Here is a 22277-nt window from a genome sequence, read left to right as displayed (position 1 = left end):
TTCATGTTGTCAGCAGAGAGCTAGAAGCTCCTTGATTTGACTTCAAATTTTAGTTTTTCAGTTTTAGTTGATCAGTAGTTGATGCTTTTTAAAATGTAATGAAGAAAATATACTTCACCCCAAAATATACTTAAGGAAAATTACTGATTTTATATATACTCAAAAAAGTATGAGAAAACAAAAAAGCTACTCGATTACAGTAATGTGAGTAAATGTTATTAGCATCACATAGATACGATTCTATGCAATAGGATAAGATACAGTGCAATGCGATACAACTGCCAGTATCCCACAATGGAATAAAATCTTGATCAATGATTATGCCATTATTGTTAAACTGCAAGACAATCATAAAAAGATGACATCTGATTATCTGAAGAATAAAAAATACCCCATTAAAAGGTTGTGTGTACAATATAAATATCTATTCCCTGCAATTTGGTGTCAGTTTTATCTTTTACCACACTTCATCTCCTATCTGCTTTTCTCCACTGCCCAATATTATCCTGCTGTCATTTTCCTCTTAACCCCTGCTGAACTATTTGTCTTTTGTCAGTTAAGTTCTTGTCAAGTTACTCTCTTTATGCCATAGCACCACTGTGAGAAGTTGTGAAGTAAAGACAAAGAGAGTCAAAATGCCAGTAAAATCTGTTTGGAGCAGTTTAAAACAATATTTAGAGTGTTTTGATAATTTTATTATTGAAGTCAGATTGATGATAAATTACTTTATCTTCTCTGTAAAATATCCTTCTTTAATCGAAGGGACAGTCAGTGAAATGTAAGATAAAAAGAAGCAGATATTTGCTGTTCTTCCTCAATTTACCTTATACTTGCTGGATGAACTGTGAATGATCTTCAGCCTCTGAATGACAACAACAGCTCTGTCAGGGAAATCTTAGGAAAACAGCCTGAACTGGTAATTAAAGGTAGCACTCACTTTATATTAATGTAAGGGTAAAATAATAGACTGTCCATGGGAATGTACATTTCAGATCTGATCTGTCCTACAGACCTCTTTTTTAACCATGAAAACATTCACTGTAAATCATCTCTTCCTCTGGCAGCCAATCAAGAATCTTTACATTCACAGCAACAGTCGAGGTCGAACTGCAACATTATTTATTGTTATTGTTGTTGGCACACACGGACACAAAAACATGCTCACACACAACCTACCACTGCTCTTCTTTCCCCTTCCTTTTCAAGATCCAAACTCACAAACTCACACATTCTTACAGCTGAAGGCACACACAAGCATTTGAACAGAAAAAACACGGACAGACATAAACATCAACACAGCGACACATACGCATAGAAACACACAGAAATACATTCAACTCAAGGTAAATGCACACGTAAAAGCTCACACAAGAGAGGTACATGCACATACATTTACACCCATCTATAACAGGCAGCACACACACCATAAAAACAGAAATGTATACACTCACATAAGCACTAAAGAGTCACGGACACTTCAAAGGAAATCACACACTGTAAAAACACACATACCCACACAGACACATTTACACTGTTCTGATAACGCTTGCCACAAAAATCCAGTGGAACCAATTACAGCTTGCTCGCTTGGCAAATCAGCCCTCGGTTTTAACCTTTTCCTGCCAGGGAGCAAAGAGAACAAAGTCTCCTGCTCTGAAAAAAATAACACAACCCCGGCCTTGGATGTACATTTTCTCTATACAAAAACAACCCTCTTATCATCTCCAAAGAGGCACAATGGGGGTTGTGAGGTGGGACATTACGTTCCCACAGTCGGTAGATGATGATGATGTTTGAATGATACCAAGCAAGCAACTGCACTTCGTAAAAGGTGGCAAGCCTCTTTAGTGGGAACTCAAGCACTCATTCTCAAAGTCTGGGTTGGGACCCTCAGATGGATTGTGGGAGATTTTTTCAGGTCATTAAATAAGTTTTCAGAATTTTATTGCAGCCTCTGTGACGTCACAGAAGTTCATCATTATTCAAGGAAACCTCAGAGATGTGTTTAAGTTGCAACCACTGAACCAAACTTTGAAATACCTGCCGGATTACCAACTGAAGACAAGAAGACTCTTTAAAGTAGAAACAATACAAAGTGCAGCTATTTAATGTCATCGACTCAAAACGCTGCGTCATCAGCTCTTGACGTGCCCTCAGATGGGTAACTCGGTTGTGGTGGAGAAGCAAATCCCCTGCCATGCTAGGCTGCCATGCTAGGCTGCTATGCCAAGTCAAACCAAGTACAGCCAAGCCGCTCAATGCAATGGAAAAGCCCCATATGCGATGGAAGTGAAGTGGCTTCTTCCAGGCTTGTAGAACAGAAAGCAACAGGCCAAAACCAAATTAAGTCTGGAATTGGAGCTATCCAAGCTAGCACCAGCCATCAAGCCAATCAACCAGCCAAGGATGGCACAGAGGGTTGGCTGGATAAAAAATAATGTACAGAAACTAAGTTAGTGGGTCATGATGGCTTGTACCTTGTAAAAAGTGGGTCAGCAAAAAAGGTTTGGGAAACACTATTTAAAGGCTCTATCAGTGTATTAAGTCATTCCCATCATTCTTTTATCTTTGAATCAGGCTACAATGTTGATAAGCCACACTGCCTTTTTTACATGAATTTAGTTAAGCATTTAGGTTTTGTCTACATTATCTTTCAAGCTTGTGCTTTTAGATACAGGACATCTCCACTAAATAGTGACATCTTTTACTTATTGCTGAAAGGTCTTGAAAACAACTTCTGTCTGCAACTTTTTATCTGATGAAATATTTTTTGTTCTTATTATTTAAAGAGTTTGAAACTGTGTTTTTGACATTTTTGGTCAGGTCTCCCTTAAGGAAGAGATCTCATTAGGACCTACCTGGCTAAATAAGGTTAAAAAATATGTGGTCAGACTTGATGGTCTTCAAATCAACCTTGGTGAAAAAAAATACTTTCTTGTATTCCCATTGATGTTCTTAGGCGGTTTTGCCCAAATTCTTGCCAGTCTGGTTGGCATAGTAAACTCAGTCTACATTCGACACCAATTCCATCCTGCACTACAAATATTTTTTTTAAATATCAGTAGTCTATTTTTTTAGAAACAGACAAAACATTTTTTATTTATCAGAAATGAAGGATGTATTTTTTTTGTGTTTGTTTGGTTTTTTAAAATAAAGCCATACACTAATGAAAAACTTACAGTATTGTCTTTGGGTTACATGTGTATTACATGCTACGTGTATTTCAACAGTACAGCTAAAGTCATCTGCATCTTTGAAGGCAATAAAAAGCAGCAAAATAACCTGCTGACACTGAGCTCTACAGTGCTAAAAAGAAATAGCTTATACATTTAGATTGATTCTCCTCATAACTCAGTCAGTTTGTAGGATGGCTCCCTGAGATACTCCTGACAAAGTGCTTTAAATAACAACAACATAAAGACAGATTCTTAAATGCAAAAACTCTAGTTATAGTTCAGAGCTTAAATATGCTTTTAAATTTTTGAGACTCAAGATGAACAAAAGAAATAAAACTTCAAATGAAGTAGTTGATTCTGCTTTAAACAGCACAGACTAACTAAGCAACCAAGTTTAATGGGCATTTCACTGTCAACAGCTCTGTAACAACACAGTGACACCCACACCTCCAATGCTGGAGACAGAGCACCTTCATGCACAGCCAGAGCGCTATCCACAGGAGACTTGGCACTCTGAAGTCCACCACTGCTTTTGCCACGTTTCACTCACTGTCACGTAGCACGACATGCACTTTCTTTATCTCTATTTTCCATATCCGAAACATGTTATCAAAAGCGACTGCAACTGCGGCTGCTGAGTAAGCACTCCTGTGAGTGTAGGACAGGCTTTTTAAGAGCGAAATCCTCATATCCACTGAGGCAGTGAGGCTCAACATGCTAACAGGATGAACACTTGATGTTCATATATCCGTGGTGAAGCTAATATGTTTAGCTTTAACAAGGAGTTTCTCTACATGACAAAGTTTTGCAGTTCAGGTAAGGCTATAAGTGCCTGATAGGTATAACCTAGCGAGGTTTTAAATGCATCATTAACCCGCAGAAGCCCCTATACTGTACTACGCTGAAAGGCTGATTATCAAGACCTATAAATTCAATGATTTTCCTGTTTTAGCTTGTCACTTTGTTGAATGACTTAATTAGAGTCTGTTGACAAGTTATCCCTGGCATGAAGTTTTGTCATTCTTTATCTTAGGAAAGTCCTTGTAGTCATCAGGGTGACGTTTTTTTAGATGCAAAATTAAACTGGTGGTGTTAAAGGCGTGTTGTCGAGTTCCTACTCGTATCACATGCACTTTACAAGCGATGAAAACAGCTACTTTGCTGTCTTGTTCCAGCAGCCCCCAAACTTCTCCCACATTGCTGACATGTTGAGTTTGTTGTTTCGTAGCGCACGTCCGGCGTCATCGCGTGCGCTTAATTATGACGTCACATTATCGGCTGTACAGATTGGTGTAAATTTTATTATCGGCCAATACTGATATACTGCCGATAATATCACGCATCCCTAGTTGTATGTTTGAGTTTTATTCAAAGGCCCAAAACAAACCTCTCTGTGGGGAAATTAAAGCATAAAATAGAATATATTTAAATGTACATAATAGAAATATAGTAGGCTATAACCAAATACACTAGCTGGAGAGGGACTTGAATTTAAGTTTAGGTTTTTTCTATGGTTTTGACAGTATCAACACTTTGTAAAAAGTGTGATTTTTCCATTACTGCTGATTTTTTTCCTTCAAATTTCAGTCATTTTATAAGACGATGTATTTATCTTAAGGTAGACATTGAAGCTCTGATAAAAACATGAAATTTATCTGAAGACACTAAGTTTCTTCTTTCTTCTATGAACACTTTTTCAAAAAAGATTGTAAGAATGTTTCTTTATTTCACTAAATCTATGACCTTCCAGGTGTTTTTCCAATAAATTTAACTCTGAATGATAGCTTTTTTTCTTAACCTTTATTTAGCCAGGTTAGTCCAATTATAATCAGAGCTCTCTTGACCAAGTGTGGCAGCAATACACAGTTTCAAAAATAAAAAACACTCAATCTTTACAGTTCATGTAAAACAACTGCAATAATAGTAATGCAACATCAGCTACAAAATGCATACAGAAAGTTTGGATTTAAGACTTTTCACAAGGGATTTGAAAAGATGCATGGTCACTAAGTTTGCAGTTTAAATTCCGTCTGCAGATTATTCCAAGCAAAAGGTGTTGAAAACAGACAAACCTGACAAAGTCTGGACTTTGGAAACAACATTTTACAACTTTGTATGAAGTGTCTCAACATACAACTAACCCCAAACCTTTAAAGATGCTGGACCATATGCAGGAATAGAGTCTATGAATTTCTACGAACATCACATGTGTGAAAAATCTTCCGTTTAACCCTCTCATTAATATCTATGATTAAATGCTGCCTCACACATGATTACTTTTTCAAAATCCAATCCTCCTTGAGTGCAAAAACAGTTCTGAGGTAAAACAGCCTGATAAAAACTGGGTGAGCTACATACAGTATCTTTCAAGTAGCCCTGTGCTGAATTTATGCAGACAGGTTTGTGTCTCATTGTGCATACAAATAAATGCATATACAGCTCTGAACCAAAAACACACATGCATGGGCTCACACAACTGTTGTTGCACCCTCACACCTCTCCGTAGATCATATTTCATCGCAGCACCAGAAATAAAGTTTCACAGTCAAAGGAGGAGAGAAGAAAAAGAGAGAGAAACAAAGGAGAGAAAGAAGCTATCGATCGGTTGGAGTTGGCTCAATCTGGGATTGAACTTTATCAAAAACGCAGAGCTTCGCAGCAAGGAGCTCTCTGATTCGCCTCTAAAGAAGAGAACAGAGGAATGTTCACACTCTATTCTTTCTTTGCATCTCTCATTCATTTTCATTTCTCTTTCCACCCCCTGCCATGCCTTTTAAAAGAATTCTTTCTCTCTCACTCTTTTTTTCTTCCTTTTATTGGCTCTTACATCTTTCACTTTCTCTCCTTTGTTTTTCACTTCTCTCTTGATTCTCTCTCCCTTCTCTTCCAGCGGCTGGCTTATTAGCATTCTCTCTGTACATATAATTGATTCCTCATGCCTTCCTCTTGTGAAAATGTCATTCATAATTCTGTGTGATAGCTAGCTGGCTGGCTTGCTGGCTGGATGACTGAGTGCTTGGCTGGCTGGCTGACTGGCTGGCTGTGAGGCAAAGTGGCCACTGACCCATTTGTAGCAGATACAAAGAGACTGACAACCAAATCTGATTATAGCAACCGAACCGGGGCCCCTGCAAAAGGAATGGCCAAAGCCAGACTGAGCCTAAGCTGTCATTCATCCTTCTGGGTTTTTTTTTTTACTCTTTGTATTTAACCTTTCCTTCAGCCTGGAAGGTAAATTAACAGCAAATTTTCACTGCTGATGAAGGCTGAAACTCAAGGAGGGACAGGACTTTAAGGAGGAATTAGAGGGGATGTACTTTGGGTGCACTCATGACTTTTTTAGCTTTAATGGAAATAAATTAAGTGGCATTAAACTATCAATTAAACAGCCTGTGTGCATGTGTGCATCTCTGCTTGTGTGTGTGTTTGCTTAGCAACCAAAATAAGAAAACAGACAGCTGACAGTTGAGCGGACCTTTTTACGCATATGCACAAACACATTTAAACAGACAGACACACATGTTGCCATGCATACAGAGACCGTTAGGTAGTACACACACCTAGAGACAGCTGATGAGCACACAAGCCTAGTGGTGGAAGTTCAGTTCAATGCCACCTACAGAGCTCACCATCAACAGGATATCAATGGCACCTGGCTGCAGCTAACAGAGAGGGAGTGTGTGTCTATGTGTGTGTACATAACAGGGAATCTCTTTGCCCAAACACTCCCTCCTCCTTGTGCATCTCTCTGCTCATGTTACAGCACAGTTCCTATAACTAAATAAGAGAGAGGGACAGCAGAGGAGGGCTGAAAAGGTCAGAAAAAGAAGGGAAAAAAAGAAGAAAAAGGAGACATAAGGAAAGAAAGAAGAGCAGTAGGGCTGTAAAGATTAATCAAATTAACTGCAATTAATTGAGGTCCACAATTAGTGCACTCATTTTTTTTTTAATCGCATGATTCATTGGCACTTTCAACAGACCAATCCACGGCAATGTCTATCTGCAGTCACAGTGATGTAAAACAAGTCCACCACTGCTCCTCAGTGTCTCATTTCACTTTAAAAACTCACAGACGCTTTTAGATTTTAACAGTTAAGACAAAATCTCTTTAAAACGACTGGTAGAAATGAAACAAATAAAGAACTTATGATATAATACAGTTAATTAGTAAAGCATATAAAAGCACTACTAATTCAATAATTTAAAACTTAACAAAGGGATCACAAATGGTAGTGGAAGAACCACAAATTATATCAAAACAGAATGGGAGAAAAGACTGAATTGATTAGACGTCGACAATGGGAAAATATGTGTCAAACTATATTTATAACCTCTTGTTCTATGTACTGGCGTGAGTTTCGTTAGAGGAGCATTCTTCGCTATTTTATTGCTATTAAATTTCAGAAAAATTTCCGAAATATCGCAGATTTGAGACATGGAGAGATTGTGGATGTGATGAGGCAGATCACCTGCATATTTTCTGGAGATGCCCAGTCAAATATTTTGGAAAAGTATCTGGACAGTCATGAAACAGGTTCTTGGACAGTTGTTCCCCTTGACTTTCACATCTCTTAATTTGGATGATCTACCTGAAGAAATGACAGGATGTGACAGACACTTGTTGAAAATATTTACAGTAGCAGCAAAAAAAGGGCCATCATCCGTATGTGGTTACAGATGGACCCTACCACAAAAGAAAATTATAAAAGAAATTCATGAAATGGAAAGATTGACTTTCTTATTGAGACTTGAAAACAACTTGTACCTTTAAAGATCGGTTAAATGGAAATTTTATTTGACAGAACAAAAAACATCTTTGGTGATCTGCCTTAGACATTTTCACATCATCAAAATTTCACATAACACTCCTTTACTATAAGCTCCTATTAATTTACACATTCTGAAATCACGTGTTAAAATTCCAATCTAACTTATATTCTAACCTGTAATTTGAACTTTTTTGAATGTCTGGAAATGTCTGTTTCTACATTGTTGATTTTATGTCTCGTTTAAAAAAATAATTTTAAAAGATTTAAGTATAAAAAAAACTCATAGACAGCTCAGTGGACAAGTCAGAAGTCATCTGCACGTTCTGTTATCAAATATTTACTTTTTTAATGTCCCCTTGGTTCCTTTTTAACCATGCCAAGGTCGTCTTTTCCCTGGTTAAGTTCACGTTTAAACAGTTGGTCTACCTTGTCAAATATCCTTAGTTTAGGAAACAAAAACAGTTTTAAATGCAAATCAGTGGAATTTCAAATTTTGCTAAACAGGATGCAATTAATCACTAAGGCAAGCAGGGATGGAGAGGAACAAGAGGACAGAAGGAAGAAGAGGTGACCAGGTGAAACTGAGAGCTAAAAAGCGAAACAGATTGTAGATGAGACTGACAGAGATGGAGAAAAGGGAAAAAGAGACATAAGGAGGTACTTACCGGATGCCTTCCCTGAGGGTACATGATCCCAGGAGAGGAGAGGCTGCCAGTCCGTTTGATGGCCAGGTTAGTCCCCTGGCCCTCCACTCCTCTGCCCTCCACCGGTTACACACCCACTCACACACACACACAAGCACACACACTCAGAAAGTCCTGTCCCTGCTCCTTAGCTGGGCTTGAACACAGCAGTGTTTACTTCTCACAGTCTTCACTCTCTTCTAAGGAGAATTTCTGTTGACACACAACTGTAGAGCGCTCAATCTGTCGTCTTGTTTATCCAACAATGTCATGATAAAACAGAGGACCAGACTTCTTCTTCTACTCCTCTTTCTTCTTCAAAGTCAGTTTCTCCTCCTTTCTTTTTGCCTCTCTCCACCTTCTTGCCTTTCTCTCAGTGTCTCTCTCCCTCTCGTCAACCTGTGATCAGTCAAGGTCCACACATAGTGACATGACACAGAGAATTTCATCCAAGCAGGCTCCCCTCTTCTTGTCTTCCTCCGCCTCCTCCTCCTCCTTGTGCCCCTTCACCCGGCTGTCCAATGGCGAAACATACAAATGTAAACACACACTCAGCTCCGTCCAAATAGTCTTCCTCTCTGCTTTTTCCTCCTCTTCACCCTCTCTGTGACACGCTGAAGCCTCTGCCTTGACTGCAGCCGCAGAAAAGAAGAAGGATAGGAAGGAGGAAAAGAAGAAGAAGAAGGAAGGAGGGAGGGGAGATGGGAGAGAGAGAGAAAGAGAGCGAGAGAGTGAGCTTTGTTTTTAATCTAAATGTGGAAAAAACACGAGAGGAAAGCAGGAAAGAACAGCAGGTCAGTAGAGGATCCAGCGGGCTTTTCAGCAGCAAGCCCTAGACTGTAATATATTGTGCCTGTTGGCTTCAACACAAACACGACAGGCTGCTAAAGCTCCTCTTAAGGTGGAACTGAACAGATAGAGACACCAAGTAACACAGAGAGAGGCGGAGGGAGGATGGAGAGAGAGAGAGAGAGGCAAAGAGAGAGAGATGGATCTCTTTTCAGTTGTGGTCAGACAGACAAAGCAATCAGTCATGCACAAAGACTTAGGCTCAAAGTGATATGAATCGAGACTCACACACACAAACACTCCGACACTCACACACAAATTCATGACAGCTCTGTGGACACACTTGTTACTCAGCGCACACACGCAGCTGCAAATACAGACATAACAGTTACTCAGAGTGATAAGTTTATTACACAGTTTACATGTAGCATCGAAATGCATCTAGCATGATGGCTATCTGATCGTGCTCAGTCGCATATAAATCCAGGTGTAAAGACACTTTAGATGCACGGTTGAACAGCAGTCATCTTTTCTGGAAGTGGTCGAGACGCATTACATCCAGATGTTTGTGAAGTGTAAATGCATCACCAGACTACATACATCAACTCCTAATTTCTCTAGCGCAGGAAAAGTCTACATCCAAACAGTGACAATGCACAGAGGTAATCCATTTGAAGTCCTGGAGTCTATATGAGCTATGTTTTGGTCAGTGGTCTTACAGGAAGAATTCATTTTGAACTGCAAGAAGTGATTCATTATGCTTTGTAATTAGCCACAAGAGAGATTTATGATCAATATGGCTTAGAGCAGTGCTTCCTATGGTGTGGGCCAGGGTCAGGGTTAATTTTGACAGATATTTTAAATTTTAGTCTCAGTCCTAGTTTTTAGATTAAATACCTTTTACCTAGTTTAGTCGACGAACTTAAAAACATTTTAGTCTAGTTTTAGGCCATAAAAAGTCCTCACATTTTAGTCTTAACTTTTAGACCAAGCATTTATTTTCTTGCTTGAATCTGGTACCAGATCACGGTAGTGTCTTTTATCACCCTGCCAAACCTGGGGTCCCTGCTTTCTACAGCTGAGAGGCAGAATATTTACAGATGCATTGAATTTTGACATATTTACCCATAGTGGAGAAATATCATGGATTTTAAAAGTCAGATGAAAACTAAATTACATTTTAGTCTAGTTTTAGTCTTCTTGATGAAAACTCAACTTAATTTAGTCTGTTTTAGTCATCAAAGATCTATTTTTGGCTCATCTAGAGGATGAATCATATGACACGATTTTGTTTGGTCTTTCATGATGGCACCATGTCAGACTATGCAACAGACAGTCTGGCCACGCTACAAGAATGATCCAAACCACTCACTGTATTCTGAGGTCACCACTGTCTCTGCGACTGTGTGCGAGTTCACAGGTTGTTGGGGGGGTCAACAACTCTACAACAGAAGCACTCAATGTGATAGTAGCATTTTTTTTTTTTGCTCATAAAAAAAGAATTATGAATTGGAGGGAGAAAAAGTAGGGACTCTTTTAAATGATGATGCAAAGATAAAGAGCAGAGGCTCTCCTATTGGTAGGCGTCAGGATTCATGTCAATGATGTCAGGTCAGGGTGTAAAACTAGACGACAACATAAGAAAATTTAGGACACAGTCTTGCCAAGTCGTGCTCGGGTGTCTTTGTTGCGTCATTAATCAAGTCCCACTATGAGACTATTTGTCATTCCTGAAGCCCGAGTTCAGCCGACGAGCTGCAGTGCTGCAGTCAGGCCAAAATCTGGCTGAATTCATGGAGTCTGAGACGACCTTTAGCCTACACTTCCTCATGGAAAAAAGCTGTCAACAAACATTTTTAATCATAGTTTTAGTCGACGAAATTAATACTGGCTGGGACCACTGGTGGGCGCCAGAGGTACTGAGGGTGAGCTAGAAGTCATTTACAATAAACTACAAATCACAGGAAAAAAGAAAGAAAGAAATTACGTTAAATATCATAAAATACGTGCTAACGTTATTGTAAGTCTAAGATGTTACAGAACACAGCCAGAAGTTTTAACTTGTATCAGCTTTTTGTCAATTATTTTGTCTGATGTATGCAACCAGTGTCATGGTTTAACTGGTGCTGGATTAACTGTTGACTCTGAACATTTTAATATGCCACTACCTTCTTAAATTTAAGAATTTATTAGTCTTTGGAGACAAAGACTGATAAATTGCTATTTTCAAAGGGTTTGCTGGGTCACAAAGTATGTTTACAGAGATTAATATTAGAAAAGAAAATTTACAGTAAGTGACTTTGCAGCTGACTGATCAAAATGAAATAAATGGCAGTGGCTCATTAATTGTATTTTGTGACCCCACAAACACTTTCCAAGTAATAATGTACCTGAAAGCAAAGCATTGACATTGAAAGTTTCCCAGCCAAAGGTGAGATTGGCCAATCAGAGCTACAAAAAAGCAGCACTGACTGATGTTGTGGCTGATAAGAGACAGCAGGAAGGAGGGAGTGTCTTATACCCCCTATCTCCAAGCCCTGTCTATAATATTCTAATGGCATTTTTAAGATTACTGGTAGATGCACCTCAGCTCAAACTCTGAGGTTTAGTTGCTGTTTAAAAAACACAAATTCCACAACAGCAAAATATTGGTGTTCCTGTCTATAAATTCGTACAAGTTACAGCGTTGCTAAAGTGCAGGAGAGCATGGCTCAGCAGAAGCTCCATACACAAAACTGTGCTCCCCTACGGGCTTTGCCGATTCTGTTTTACCTCTGTCCTACCTGCATCCATGACATTCATTCTGACGGCAGAACAACACAGGTGGTGCAAATATCACACCTTGAATCTGCAATGCGATATGTATAATATCCAGTAAACTGACTAAGAACAAATACCACAGCATTTTTTCATCACCAAGTGTATTTAAAATCAATAAGTCAAGTGTCTTGAGAAACACCACATTAACAACCCACAAATATCTTGCTACAGCAGGATAAAAATGTCCACCTGCCTACTTTTGACTGCTGGCTCTGATGCCCATGTTATTTACAGGACAGCCAAGAATGGACCTGCACAGACTAAGACCTGGTATTTTAAGCCTTTCTATGTACAGCACAGCAGACTGGCCCAGCCGTCTTCTGGCGCTGTTTATAATGAGTTTATCCAGGGCAGCTCTGCCTTTGAACTTGATCAAACAGCCATTAATCCGACACTGTAAAATCGGACACAGTCGTTCTGGCATCCGTGGAGGGTTTCCAGTAAGACAGAAACAGCATTTGATAACAAGAGGGTTAGCCAGAGGGCAGCCCCAAAGCCTCAATTAAGGTCACAAAGAGACATCCCATTATCCAATGCAGTCTAATAACAGACACTATGGATTCTTTTTGGGGAACTCTAAAGCTGGATAATGTTAACCTGTCCAGACAGCAAAGTCTTTTTTGACTGGACTATGATGCAGTTTAGTGTCTTTCCTGATATGCAATCTTATGACTAGTAGGCACAGTGCAGTTGTCTTTTGAAAACTAAACAAAATGTGAAAACCTATCCGGATAAAAAGGAGAGCAGTGTGGATGAGAGCTTCAAGTCTAAAACTTTCAACTTCATCACAATCCTGCAATGAGGAGTTAACACATTCTGCCTCACAAAGACATATTTTTTTGTTTGTGATCCTGTACCAAACCATCTTTTGATATCTTGCACAGATACAAATTCAATGCATTATCCTGTTAATACTACTTGTGGCCAAAGCAATTGCTACCAAGCAAAAGCAACCTTGTGTCTCTTTAAACACAGCTTTAAAAGAAATTAAGTAAATGTGCTATGCTTAGAATTTTATGAAAGAATAAATAAATGAACGAACCACAGCCTCATACCATCAACAGGGCTGACTCATTGAAATAGTGGAAAATTTGTTTTGAGTCACAAGCCACCATCTGTTTAAAATTTCATTTGTAATACTGATTCATTTATATGGTTTTATATTCAACCTCTTCTTTGGCTTAAAATTTGCCCAAGTCCAAAGATACTCGCAACAAAGCATCTTCACTACAGGAGTACAGTGTATTCATTGTTTCTAATTCAACAGGCATGCATGTCTTAAACTTGTGCAAGGGCAGAGTGAACATGCGAGGCACAGTCTGCACAGCATTCAAAACACAAGGCAACAGAGTCAGCACTCTTCTTTCCAAAAGTACAAGACCACTCCAATGTAAGGATCCCCATGACATTTTTAAACTTTTGTCCTCCCCAGAGGATCAGTCCTGTTCATCTTTAAACTGAGAGCTGTCTCAACATACCACAAACTGTCTTATTTCTATGTCCTGCTCTTCTTCCCTACTTCCTCTATTCAAAATGTCTCTTAGACAAACACATAATCATATAACAATGCCCCTACCATCATTCCCCATGTAGCCCATTGTACTAATCAGCATTGTCTAATTTTCTAGAATGGATTATGCAGGTAATTGTTCCTCTGACTCCTCACGTTAGAGAGACAGACAGGCAGGTATACAAACAAACAGTGAAACATTCAAACGGTCCAAAATTTCAATTTAAAGCATACAGTTTAATTTATATGACCACACATATCATATTTCCACAGCACACTGTATGTTGATTGCGTTTGTCAGGTTGCGTGAAGTTGACAATGTCATTGTTAATTAACCCTGTCACTTCACTGGATAATGTAATACAGGTCGCATACCCATTAGGCCATTTACTATGCTTTATTTTAATACCAAGCACAGCTAGGGCTGCCCACACTGTTAGCTTGGCCCCTGAAAAACCCAGAGAATAGGCCCTCCCCAGTCATGATTCACTGATGATATTAATGCACGTGTGTTAGATCAGTAGCACTTTGCCACTTTCAACCAATTTTTGCCACTGTTTTGCCACTTTTCCCCTATTCCTGCCATTGTTTTGCCCCTTTAAAGCCCAGTTCAGACCAAAAATTTGCAATGGGACAAGAAAGTTTTAGAACGTGGCTGGCAAGAGACAGCAGTCTGAACAGAGCCGTTGCAGCTCGAATCAAGCAACTTAGTGCAATTGTCTGTGATTCAGCTTGTCAAGTCGCAGAAAGTCGCTGGTTTTCAAACGTTGCAAGCACATAGAAATGAAAAGGGAAAATATAAACGTCAATTTGGTTAGACAGAGTCATGCCATTAATTTTGGAAATGATTTATATTTTTCATTTTTCCAATTTTTTCCTTTTCTTTCAATTTCACCCAGAATTTGTCATTTTTTAACCCATCTTCATTGTTTTTTGCCCATTATCACCACTGTTTCACCACTTTTTGCCCATTCTTGTAACTGTTTTGCCACTCCACGCCAATAATTGCCCCTTTTAACCCATTTTTGCCAATTTCTTCAGTTTTGACCACAAATTTGCCATTTTAAATCCATCTTTTATGCTTTCTGCTACTTCAAACCCTTTAGCATTGCATTTCACCCATTTTTGCTACTTTTCACCCACTTTGTTTTACCACTCTTTTGCCAGTTTTGCCTTTTTAACTAATTACGCCACATTTTTCCAGTTTTAACAGATTTCTGCCTTTTTTGCCAGTTTTGTCTCTTTTCAAATGTAATTAAGTTCCATTTTTTCTGTTTTTTTTTTTTTTTTTTTGGAAACCCTGACATTTGTGCGCAGCATGGCTTATGTTTGAAGTCTGATATTACTTTCCACATGGTTTGGTTGAATGTGCCCATCCACGTTTTAACATTACCAACTAGAAAAGCACTCAAAGAGCACAGACCTCCGCCATTAGCTCTATCTCCCAATAGTGAAGAATCCTTTAAAAAGTTCCTGGATCCATCCCCATGTGCCCCCAACCAAAGCATTCACCAATTACTCCCTCCCTGGTGGGTTGGAAACACAGTGAGATATTGTAAGGCATTGGCTTCACTGCGGGTGGACTGTCATGGCTGAGACAGTGCTGCTGGTGCCAACAGATGCACTGACAGTCTCACCCATGGTCTCTCTGGATGACTGGACGTCATGGCAGAGGGGGAATATTCCTCTATTCCTCCAAGCATTGTGAGTATTCTCGCTACAATTCGCTGTCTTTCTCTCTTTTAAGATCCAACTCGTCTCCTCAACCGGGTGGGCGTCTTTCAAACTCTATAAACTCCAAAACTTTGAATAGAAACACACCCAAAAATGCTGCTGGGATTGAAGTTGCTCATGTCCGCCATCTCCTGGTGTAAAGTGGTAACAGACCTCCACCATTAGCCCTATCTCCCAATAATACAGAATCCTTTAAAAAATTTCTGGATCCAGACGGTGATCCTGATCACTCTCAAAATCTACAAAACAAACTAACAAACAAACTAACAAACCTACCTGATCACATAACCTCCTTGGCGGAGGTAATAAGGAGGAAATTCTCTTTTAAAAAAAAGGGCTTTACATTTTGAAAAAACCTATGCAGCTCAAAAAAATTAAATTCATTTATAGTTACTTTGATCAGAGTGGTTATTATTTGGGTTAAAAAGAAAATACGGTTATCACAGCTTAACTTTACGATGGACAATTATTTTGCTGACCTCCATGGACCCCCCATCTGGCTGGGCCCAGAAAGCTTTCCTCTTTTCCCCCTTACGGGAAGCCTTGCCCACAAACCATTGACAACACTGAGTGTTATTTTATTTTATGGTATGAGATGAGACAGTTCAGGCTTAACTAACTGCAGCTGTTAGACTAAAACTCTGGAGTCAAGTTAAAATGTATTCAAGCTACAATCTGGAAAACTTGCAATGAAATACTAAATGTACAAATGTTTCTTCAGCCAGACGGTATTTTAAGAACGTACTGAAAATAGAGTATGTATTAAACTCACCTCTGCTTTGGTAATATAGGAAGTTCAGACACACAGAGCTGGGCAGGTCCACAGAGGAAAGTCAGCACCTTACTCTGAGTGATGGTCAAGATCCTAAACACAGAAGGACAGAGTGGACTGCTAGCAAAGGTACTTTAAAGGCAAAGACAACACAGCTCTCAAATCCCTCCAGGTTACATTAGCTGACGACTACAGGAAGAATAGCCATGGTTAGCATTTCTAGAAGAAAAACGACACTCATTAATTTCAAGTCACATAACATGTAGGATGAATAAAGTGGTCTTGATAAGGTTAGAATTACCAGGCCTATATTATGTATCAGCCTCAAGTGATGGTAGTGAATAAAATTATGTGTAAGACCGCACAATATTAGCCTACAAAAAAGTACAAGTATGGATTCTTTGAATAAAATGGCAAAACCATAAACAAAATGCCACAATAATTATATTTAATTAAAACTGTTGAATGTCACAAAAGACGTCTTATATTTCTATACTTCATTTAGGTAACTATAGAATTACTACCACGTTTAAGCTAGTTAAAGACGAGTGGGTGGCACCTACGTTACGTTAAATTGGACCATAAAACTAATAACTAACAGTCGCCGAAGACATTTTAACTAACTTTTAAAACGAGTTCACCTTTTAAGTGTGATAACACTGAGTGTGTTTTAATTTTCTTACATCAAAACAAGCTGTAAATGCGAAGGGAACAAGTTTAATACGCACATGTCTCAATTTAGGCTGTAGAAAAAGATACCAGCAACTCGTCGGTTCTACCTTAAAAGCTCTTCCTTGTTTGAGTGCTGTGACTTTGCTCTGATTGGCCAAAGGGAAGCCTCCTTTTATCCAATCGGTGTAAGGGTACCCCACGTTGGGTCCTGATGTCATTGTGCAATCAAGCCAATCGCAAACCGACCTGCAGCTGAATGGGTGTGGGCGGTAGTGGGGGGCGGAGGGGAGCTGAGGAGTCTGTAGGGATTGTGGGCATTGAAGTCCCAATTATTCTGCTCACATACACACAGACAGACGCGGCCACACTAGCACATACACACTCTCGCGCCCGCTCGCCTACGCACGCTGTCAGTCACGCTACATAAATGCTCAGTAAATTCCGCCGTTAATTTCAATCCCGCTATTTGTGCTGCACACACACAGGCTACAGTATGCACACATACACACAGACTAAGTAAACACATCACTTGTAAGAGAAGTCCAGTTGGAAATTAACGATTTTTTCAAGCCAATTTTCTTTATTCCATTTCAGACATTGAAATCAAAATAAACATACGGGTGGCCTTCAGATGGAAAAATTAAAATAATGAGGCATATGGAACAACAAAAATCACAGCATACAGGATTATAAAGAGTCAGCTGTGACATACAACCTACAGTGTCTCAGTTTGTTCTTTGAAATGCTGCAGGCAGTTTACTCCTTTTGTGTTGCTCTGTTTAGATCTTTGGTTTCTTGATCATGAGCTCTGCTTATAAAAACAAATTGTAGTCAGACACACATAACAAGTGGTGTGTACCACATTGCTGCCTTCATTACACTTTTTATCAGCTTTTTCTATACAGAACATAAAAATACACTTCCCATCTTATACACATTTTGTTTTTTATATTCTGTGATAATTTCTTTGGACTTCTTTGCCTCTATTAAACAGGACAGCTGAAGTTAGATTCAAGCTTGTGACCGGTGCATTTAGCTCTGCAGCCTATGGGCACCCACTCTGCCAGATGAAACCAGCACCCAAAGACCATATTTTTAACACTAGTGCATTAGAAAAAAAATAAAAACCATTTGACCACTGATTTTCTCACCATCTTGTCTTGACTTGTGAGGAAGTCTGATGTAAACCTCTAAGGACAGAGTACATGTATTTTTCTCTCAAAGAGCATACTGTCATATTCAGTGAAATGCAATATGCATGTTGTGGAAAGAGGTCCAGACTGTATGGAAGGAAACATCCACAGCGGAGCACAGTTAGATCATCCCTCACTGGTGTTCAGTGCATTAATACATAAATGGCATTTTCTGTAAAGTTGCAACCTACCTCACCCATATTTTCTTCTTTTGTATGTGATTTTGATTTCCCCTTGATAGTGTTGACAAGTACCAAGGGTGTGTTTTTTTTTTGTTTGTTTTTTTTTTACCTGAGAAGTAAGTCCCTCTGTGTGCAAACCACAATGTTGCTGAAAAGGCTTTGTGTTATATTAAGGCTGGTGCTAATGCAAAAACTGGCACTGATAAAAATCCCTCTTTCTGTGACTGCCCTGTACCTGGTTCTTTGAAGAAAACGCTGACTCTCCTCTGATTGACTAGATGACCTGCATGGGCAGGATTTTGGTGCAAATAAAGGCCACCAGCTCACCTGTGACATTTCTTTATGAAAACAATGTCGATAACTCTTCATGAAAATAGTTTGAACTGAGTGTTTGAAATAAAAGTTCACATTTGTTTGAATTATGTTAATAACCTTTAAACAGATAATCTAATACAATACAGTGGACTGGTCTGGAACTAACTCCTCTGTTCTCATTTGTCTTAACTAACAAACCACTGGGCTGGAATCATCCTTTAAAGCTAGTGTAACCTGAGTGACTAATTTCCTCCCTACAATCATATATTCTTCATGCACCGTCTTTGTGTGCAGTACATATATGGCTGATTGATGTCTGGAAACTATCACTTCTGTGAGAGTTTGCCCATAACCAAAAACTGGCATTTACAATTCCTATTTAAGATTGCTAGAGTTAAGAAATATGTGAAATTGTGTTTATTTAGCATTAAAACTTTGTCTTTTTGTTGAAAACAGTTCACACAAGAACTTAATAACAGAGTAATCATTGCACATTATGTCTAGTATATTTTGTTGATTGAGTAATAAATACTTAGTGGCCTTTTTAAAGCTCCCGTGAGAAAGTTTCAGTATGAGTCAATTACCTGCCGCCGGCAGACAAAATGCAACCTTGCCCATCTTGCCCTGTACAAGTGTCGGCAATGTTTTCTGATGAACAATCTAATTGTCTGACTTTTCAATAACAGAAGCATTACCCACTGTAAATCTTTGATGTGTAAAATACTAACAAGTTTGTACCTGCAGTGTGAGGTAATTCACCTTGTCTAACACCTTCACAGTGGCAACCATTACAGACATTAAAATAACTTTAAAGAAATTATCAGTCTTGTGTTGCTCCTATTTGGACCAACAGACCTAAACTACATGGGCAAAAGTATTTTGTCGCCTGAACGCCAAAAGGGACTGTAATGACATAGTGTTAAGATACATGTACTTTAATATGGAGCTTATAGGGTGTGACAAGACACCTCACAAGACGAGATGAGACGAGACAAAATTTGGGCCCACGAGACGAGATGAGATTTTACACTTTTTTTTTAATTTTGGAAAAAAATACATGGGTGGATAATATGTTCATAATATGATAATATGTATTTATACTACTGAAAGTCATAATTGCAATGCTTTCAGTTCTATTAAGAAGTGTTTAAACTAACTTCTGTTGTACTGAACAGGCTATCAATGCTTTCAGTTTGTCTTGTCTAACTCTGACTCAAACTGTACATTTTAATGCTCTTCAAATCAAACCTTTCATTTTAACAGTCTACAAAATCTTTAATTTATGACACTATGCAATTATCACTACAATTATAATAATCATATTTAATATCATATTTAATTATATATGTTAAAAGCATTTAGATTATTTTGAAAGTACTTTAAGCACTGTTTACAACAGACTGAAATATAAAGAGCTGCATCAGTAAAATCAAACTATTTCTCATCCTCTTTAAGGACATCCATATTTAAAACAATCAAGAGAAATATTTCTGTCAATGACACGTTTGCTTTAATTTAGAGAAATAGATTATTTCATCATTTTGTGGTCTTTTTTTCTCATATGAGCTTTAACAGTGTTGGACATGACGCACAGATGAGCGTTTGTGTTAATGTGTGTGCGTTGGTGAGCGAGTGTGTATCTCTGCTCTGCCTTCTGTCAACTAACAGTGGACTCTGGCTGAGTATATTTTGTTAAGTTTACCGCTGCAGTATATAACGGCTTGTTGCACTACTCATGTTGAGCTTCTAATTAATGATAGCACAGCCAACAGCTGATGGATGTGTGACTGAGAGACGGTGAGACGAGAAGGAGACATGACTAAGCAGCGACTGAAACTTAGTTAAGTCACATATACTGGCACTATGAGCAAGTCTGCGCATACACAAACTAAATAAACACTGTATTCTCCTCTTGGAGTCTGCACAGGTTTCCAGCAGCAGCATTTCATCATTTCACACCGTTATGATGAACTTAGTAGCGCACGCAGAGGAGGGGGTGGAGGGGGTCGGAGCAGTCATCTTAATGGATCACAGATCAGCTCCGTTAATTCATTTGCTCTCTCACTAACAGTTTTAAAGTTTCCAGGGCATCTTTGCGATCTTTTATAACTTCCAGTTTGGTATTGTTTTCTGTAAGGAGAACTGCTGCTCCAAGTGTCTGCGCAAAATTGATCTTGCGAGATGGATTTTTCCGCGACGAGAAATCTCATGGCATGAGATCTCGTCACACCCCGAGGAGCTGAGTTGCTGTTGCTCCTTTGCAATTATATCAGTCTCCACTCTTCTTGGAAGGTTTTCCAAATGTTTTTCTAAGTAATTACAATAGCTTTGTTGTTGCTTTACTTCATTATTTACCATGGCACCAGCAGCAGAGCATTGGTGACTTTTACACACCACATGCCTTAGCGGTTGTTGAGCCCGCTCTGTAATTATACATGGTCATCTGCTTCGAGGCTGAGTTGCTGTTGTTCCTAAATGCTTCTACTTTCTAATAATATCACTTACAGTTAACTGTGGAATATCCAGCAGGGATGAAATTTTGAAGGTGGCATCCATCACAGTACCACACACACAGTCACTGAGATCTTCAGAATGACCCATTTTGTATCACAAATGTTTTTAAATGGTGACTGCATGGCTAGGTGCTGTCTTCTTGTGGCAACAGGTATGATTAAAACACCTGAATTCAATAATTAAAAGGTGTGGCCAAATACTTTTGTCCATCTGGTGTATGTTTGTTGAAGTCTTCTTTTTTCAGGTTAAGATAAAGCAAACATGATATATACTATTTCAGATGGTTCTTATTTTAAATGGTCTTGCATTCCAATTAAATTTTCAGTTCCATTTAGTTTGGACCAAATCAGTGCACAGGTTAATTTTTAACTTTAGATATTAAAACATTATGATATTAAAAAAATCTGAAATCAAGGTCACCATACCACATCCCATCACATGCATTTACAGATAAAGTCTGTCAAGTTGTCATCACAGCTCAACTGATAAGGCTCAAAACAAAGATGAACAAGATCTGCCAAAGAAGTTGATGAGAAGGAGCTGTGGAGGGGAAAAAAGAAAGATGCCCTTGAGTAAAGATTCATTGGATTTAATGTCTTTATTTCTAACATTTCCCTTATTATTGTCTTTATCCGATTGAATTCAGTTGAAAAAGAATAAAGAAGAGGAAATCATGAGTCCATCATACAGGCACACAGTTGTCATTGATATAATGATCTGCAGATCTGCTTTGAGTAATCCACACAGTAATAGGAAGCGGCAGAGAGTGAAACCCTAACTCTGTGATGTGGGTCTCTGGATAAACTCTGGTCTGGTTTAATGCTAGATAAATAGACGCCTATTCACACACTGGTAAACACACACTCAAATAGAAGAACCCGACCATGTGCACACACACAACACTCACACACATGGGGCAAATAAAAGTGCTGTGAGTGTGTACCTGTGGTCTGTTACAAGTCGCTGAGTGCCTGCAAACACATGTGATCCTCTGACCTTGCAGTGCAAACATTTGGCCGTTCTGTGTATGGATATATGTGCCTGTGTGTGTTTTCTTTTGTGGGTCTGCTTGTGCGTGCTTGACGTGTCTGAGCGGGATGGCGTATGTTTTTGAAAGAGCGGTGTGACTTCCTGTCTACGTGTAGCAG

General features: G+C 38.9%; 1 protein-coding gene across 4 annotated transcripts in view; it reads right to left on the bottom strand.

Moving 5' to 3' along the window:
- The window catches only part of tle2b (TLE family member 2, transcriptional corepressor b), a 137783-nt gene extending 120727 nt beyond the window's left edge, over positions 1 to 17056 (bottom strand). The window contains exons 1-3 of one of the 4 annotated variants that reach the window (XM_041791146.1): positions 16982 to 17056; positions 16254 to 16346; positions 8611 to 9260 (exon numbers count right to left, since the gene is read on the bottom strand). In XM_041791146.1, the coding sequence (XP_041647080.1) occupies positions 8611 to 8634 (24 nt within the window). In that variant the 5' untranslated portion in view covers positions 8635 to 9260; positions 16254 to 16346; positions 16982 to 17056. Of the gene's footprint in view, positions 1 to 8610; positions 9446 to 16253; positions 16347 to 16981 lie in introns of those variants that run through there. The other 3 variants (XM_041791147.1, XM_041791150.1, XM_041791149.1) reach the window with 3 other exon arrangements.
- Between the last annotated feature and the right edge of the window lie 5221 nt (positions 17057 to 22277).

This window comes from Cheilinus undulatus, linkage group 7, assembly GCF_018320785.1.
Source record: "Cheilinus undulatus linkage group 7, ASM1832078v1, whole genome shotgun sequence".
In the NCBI taxonomy this organism is placed as follows: domain Eukaryota; kingdom Metazoa; phylum Chordata; class Actinopteri; order Labriformes; family Labridae; genus Cheilinus; species Cheilinus undulatus.
The sequence above is the reverse complement of the archived record's forward strand: the minus strand, read 5'-3'. Positions and strand labels throughout refer to the sequence as shown.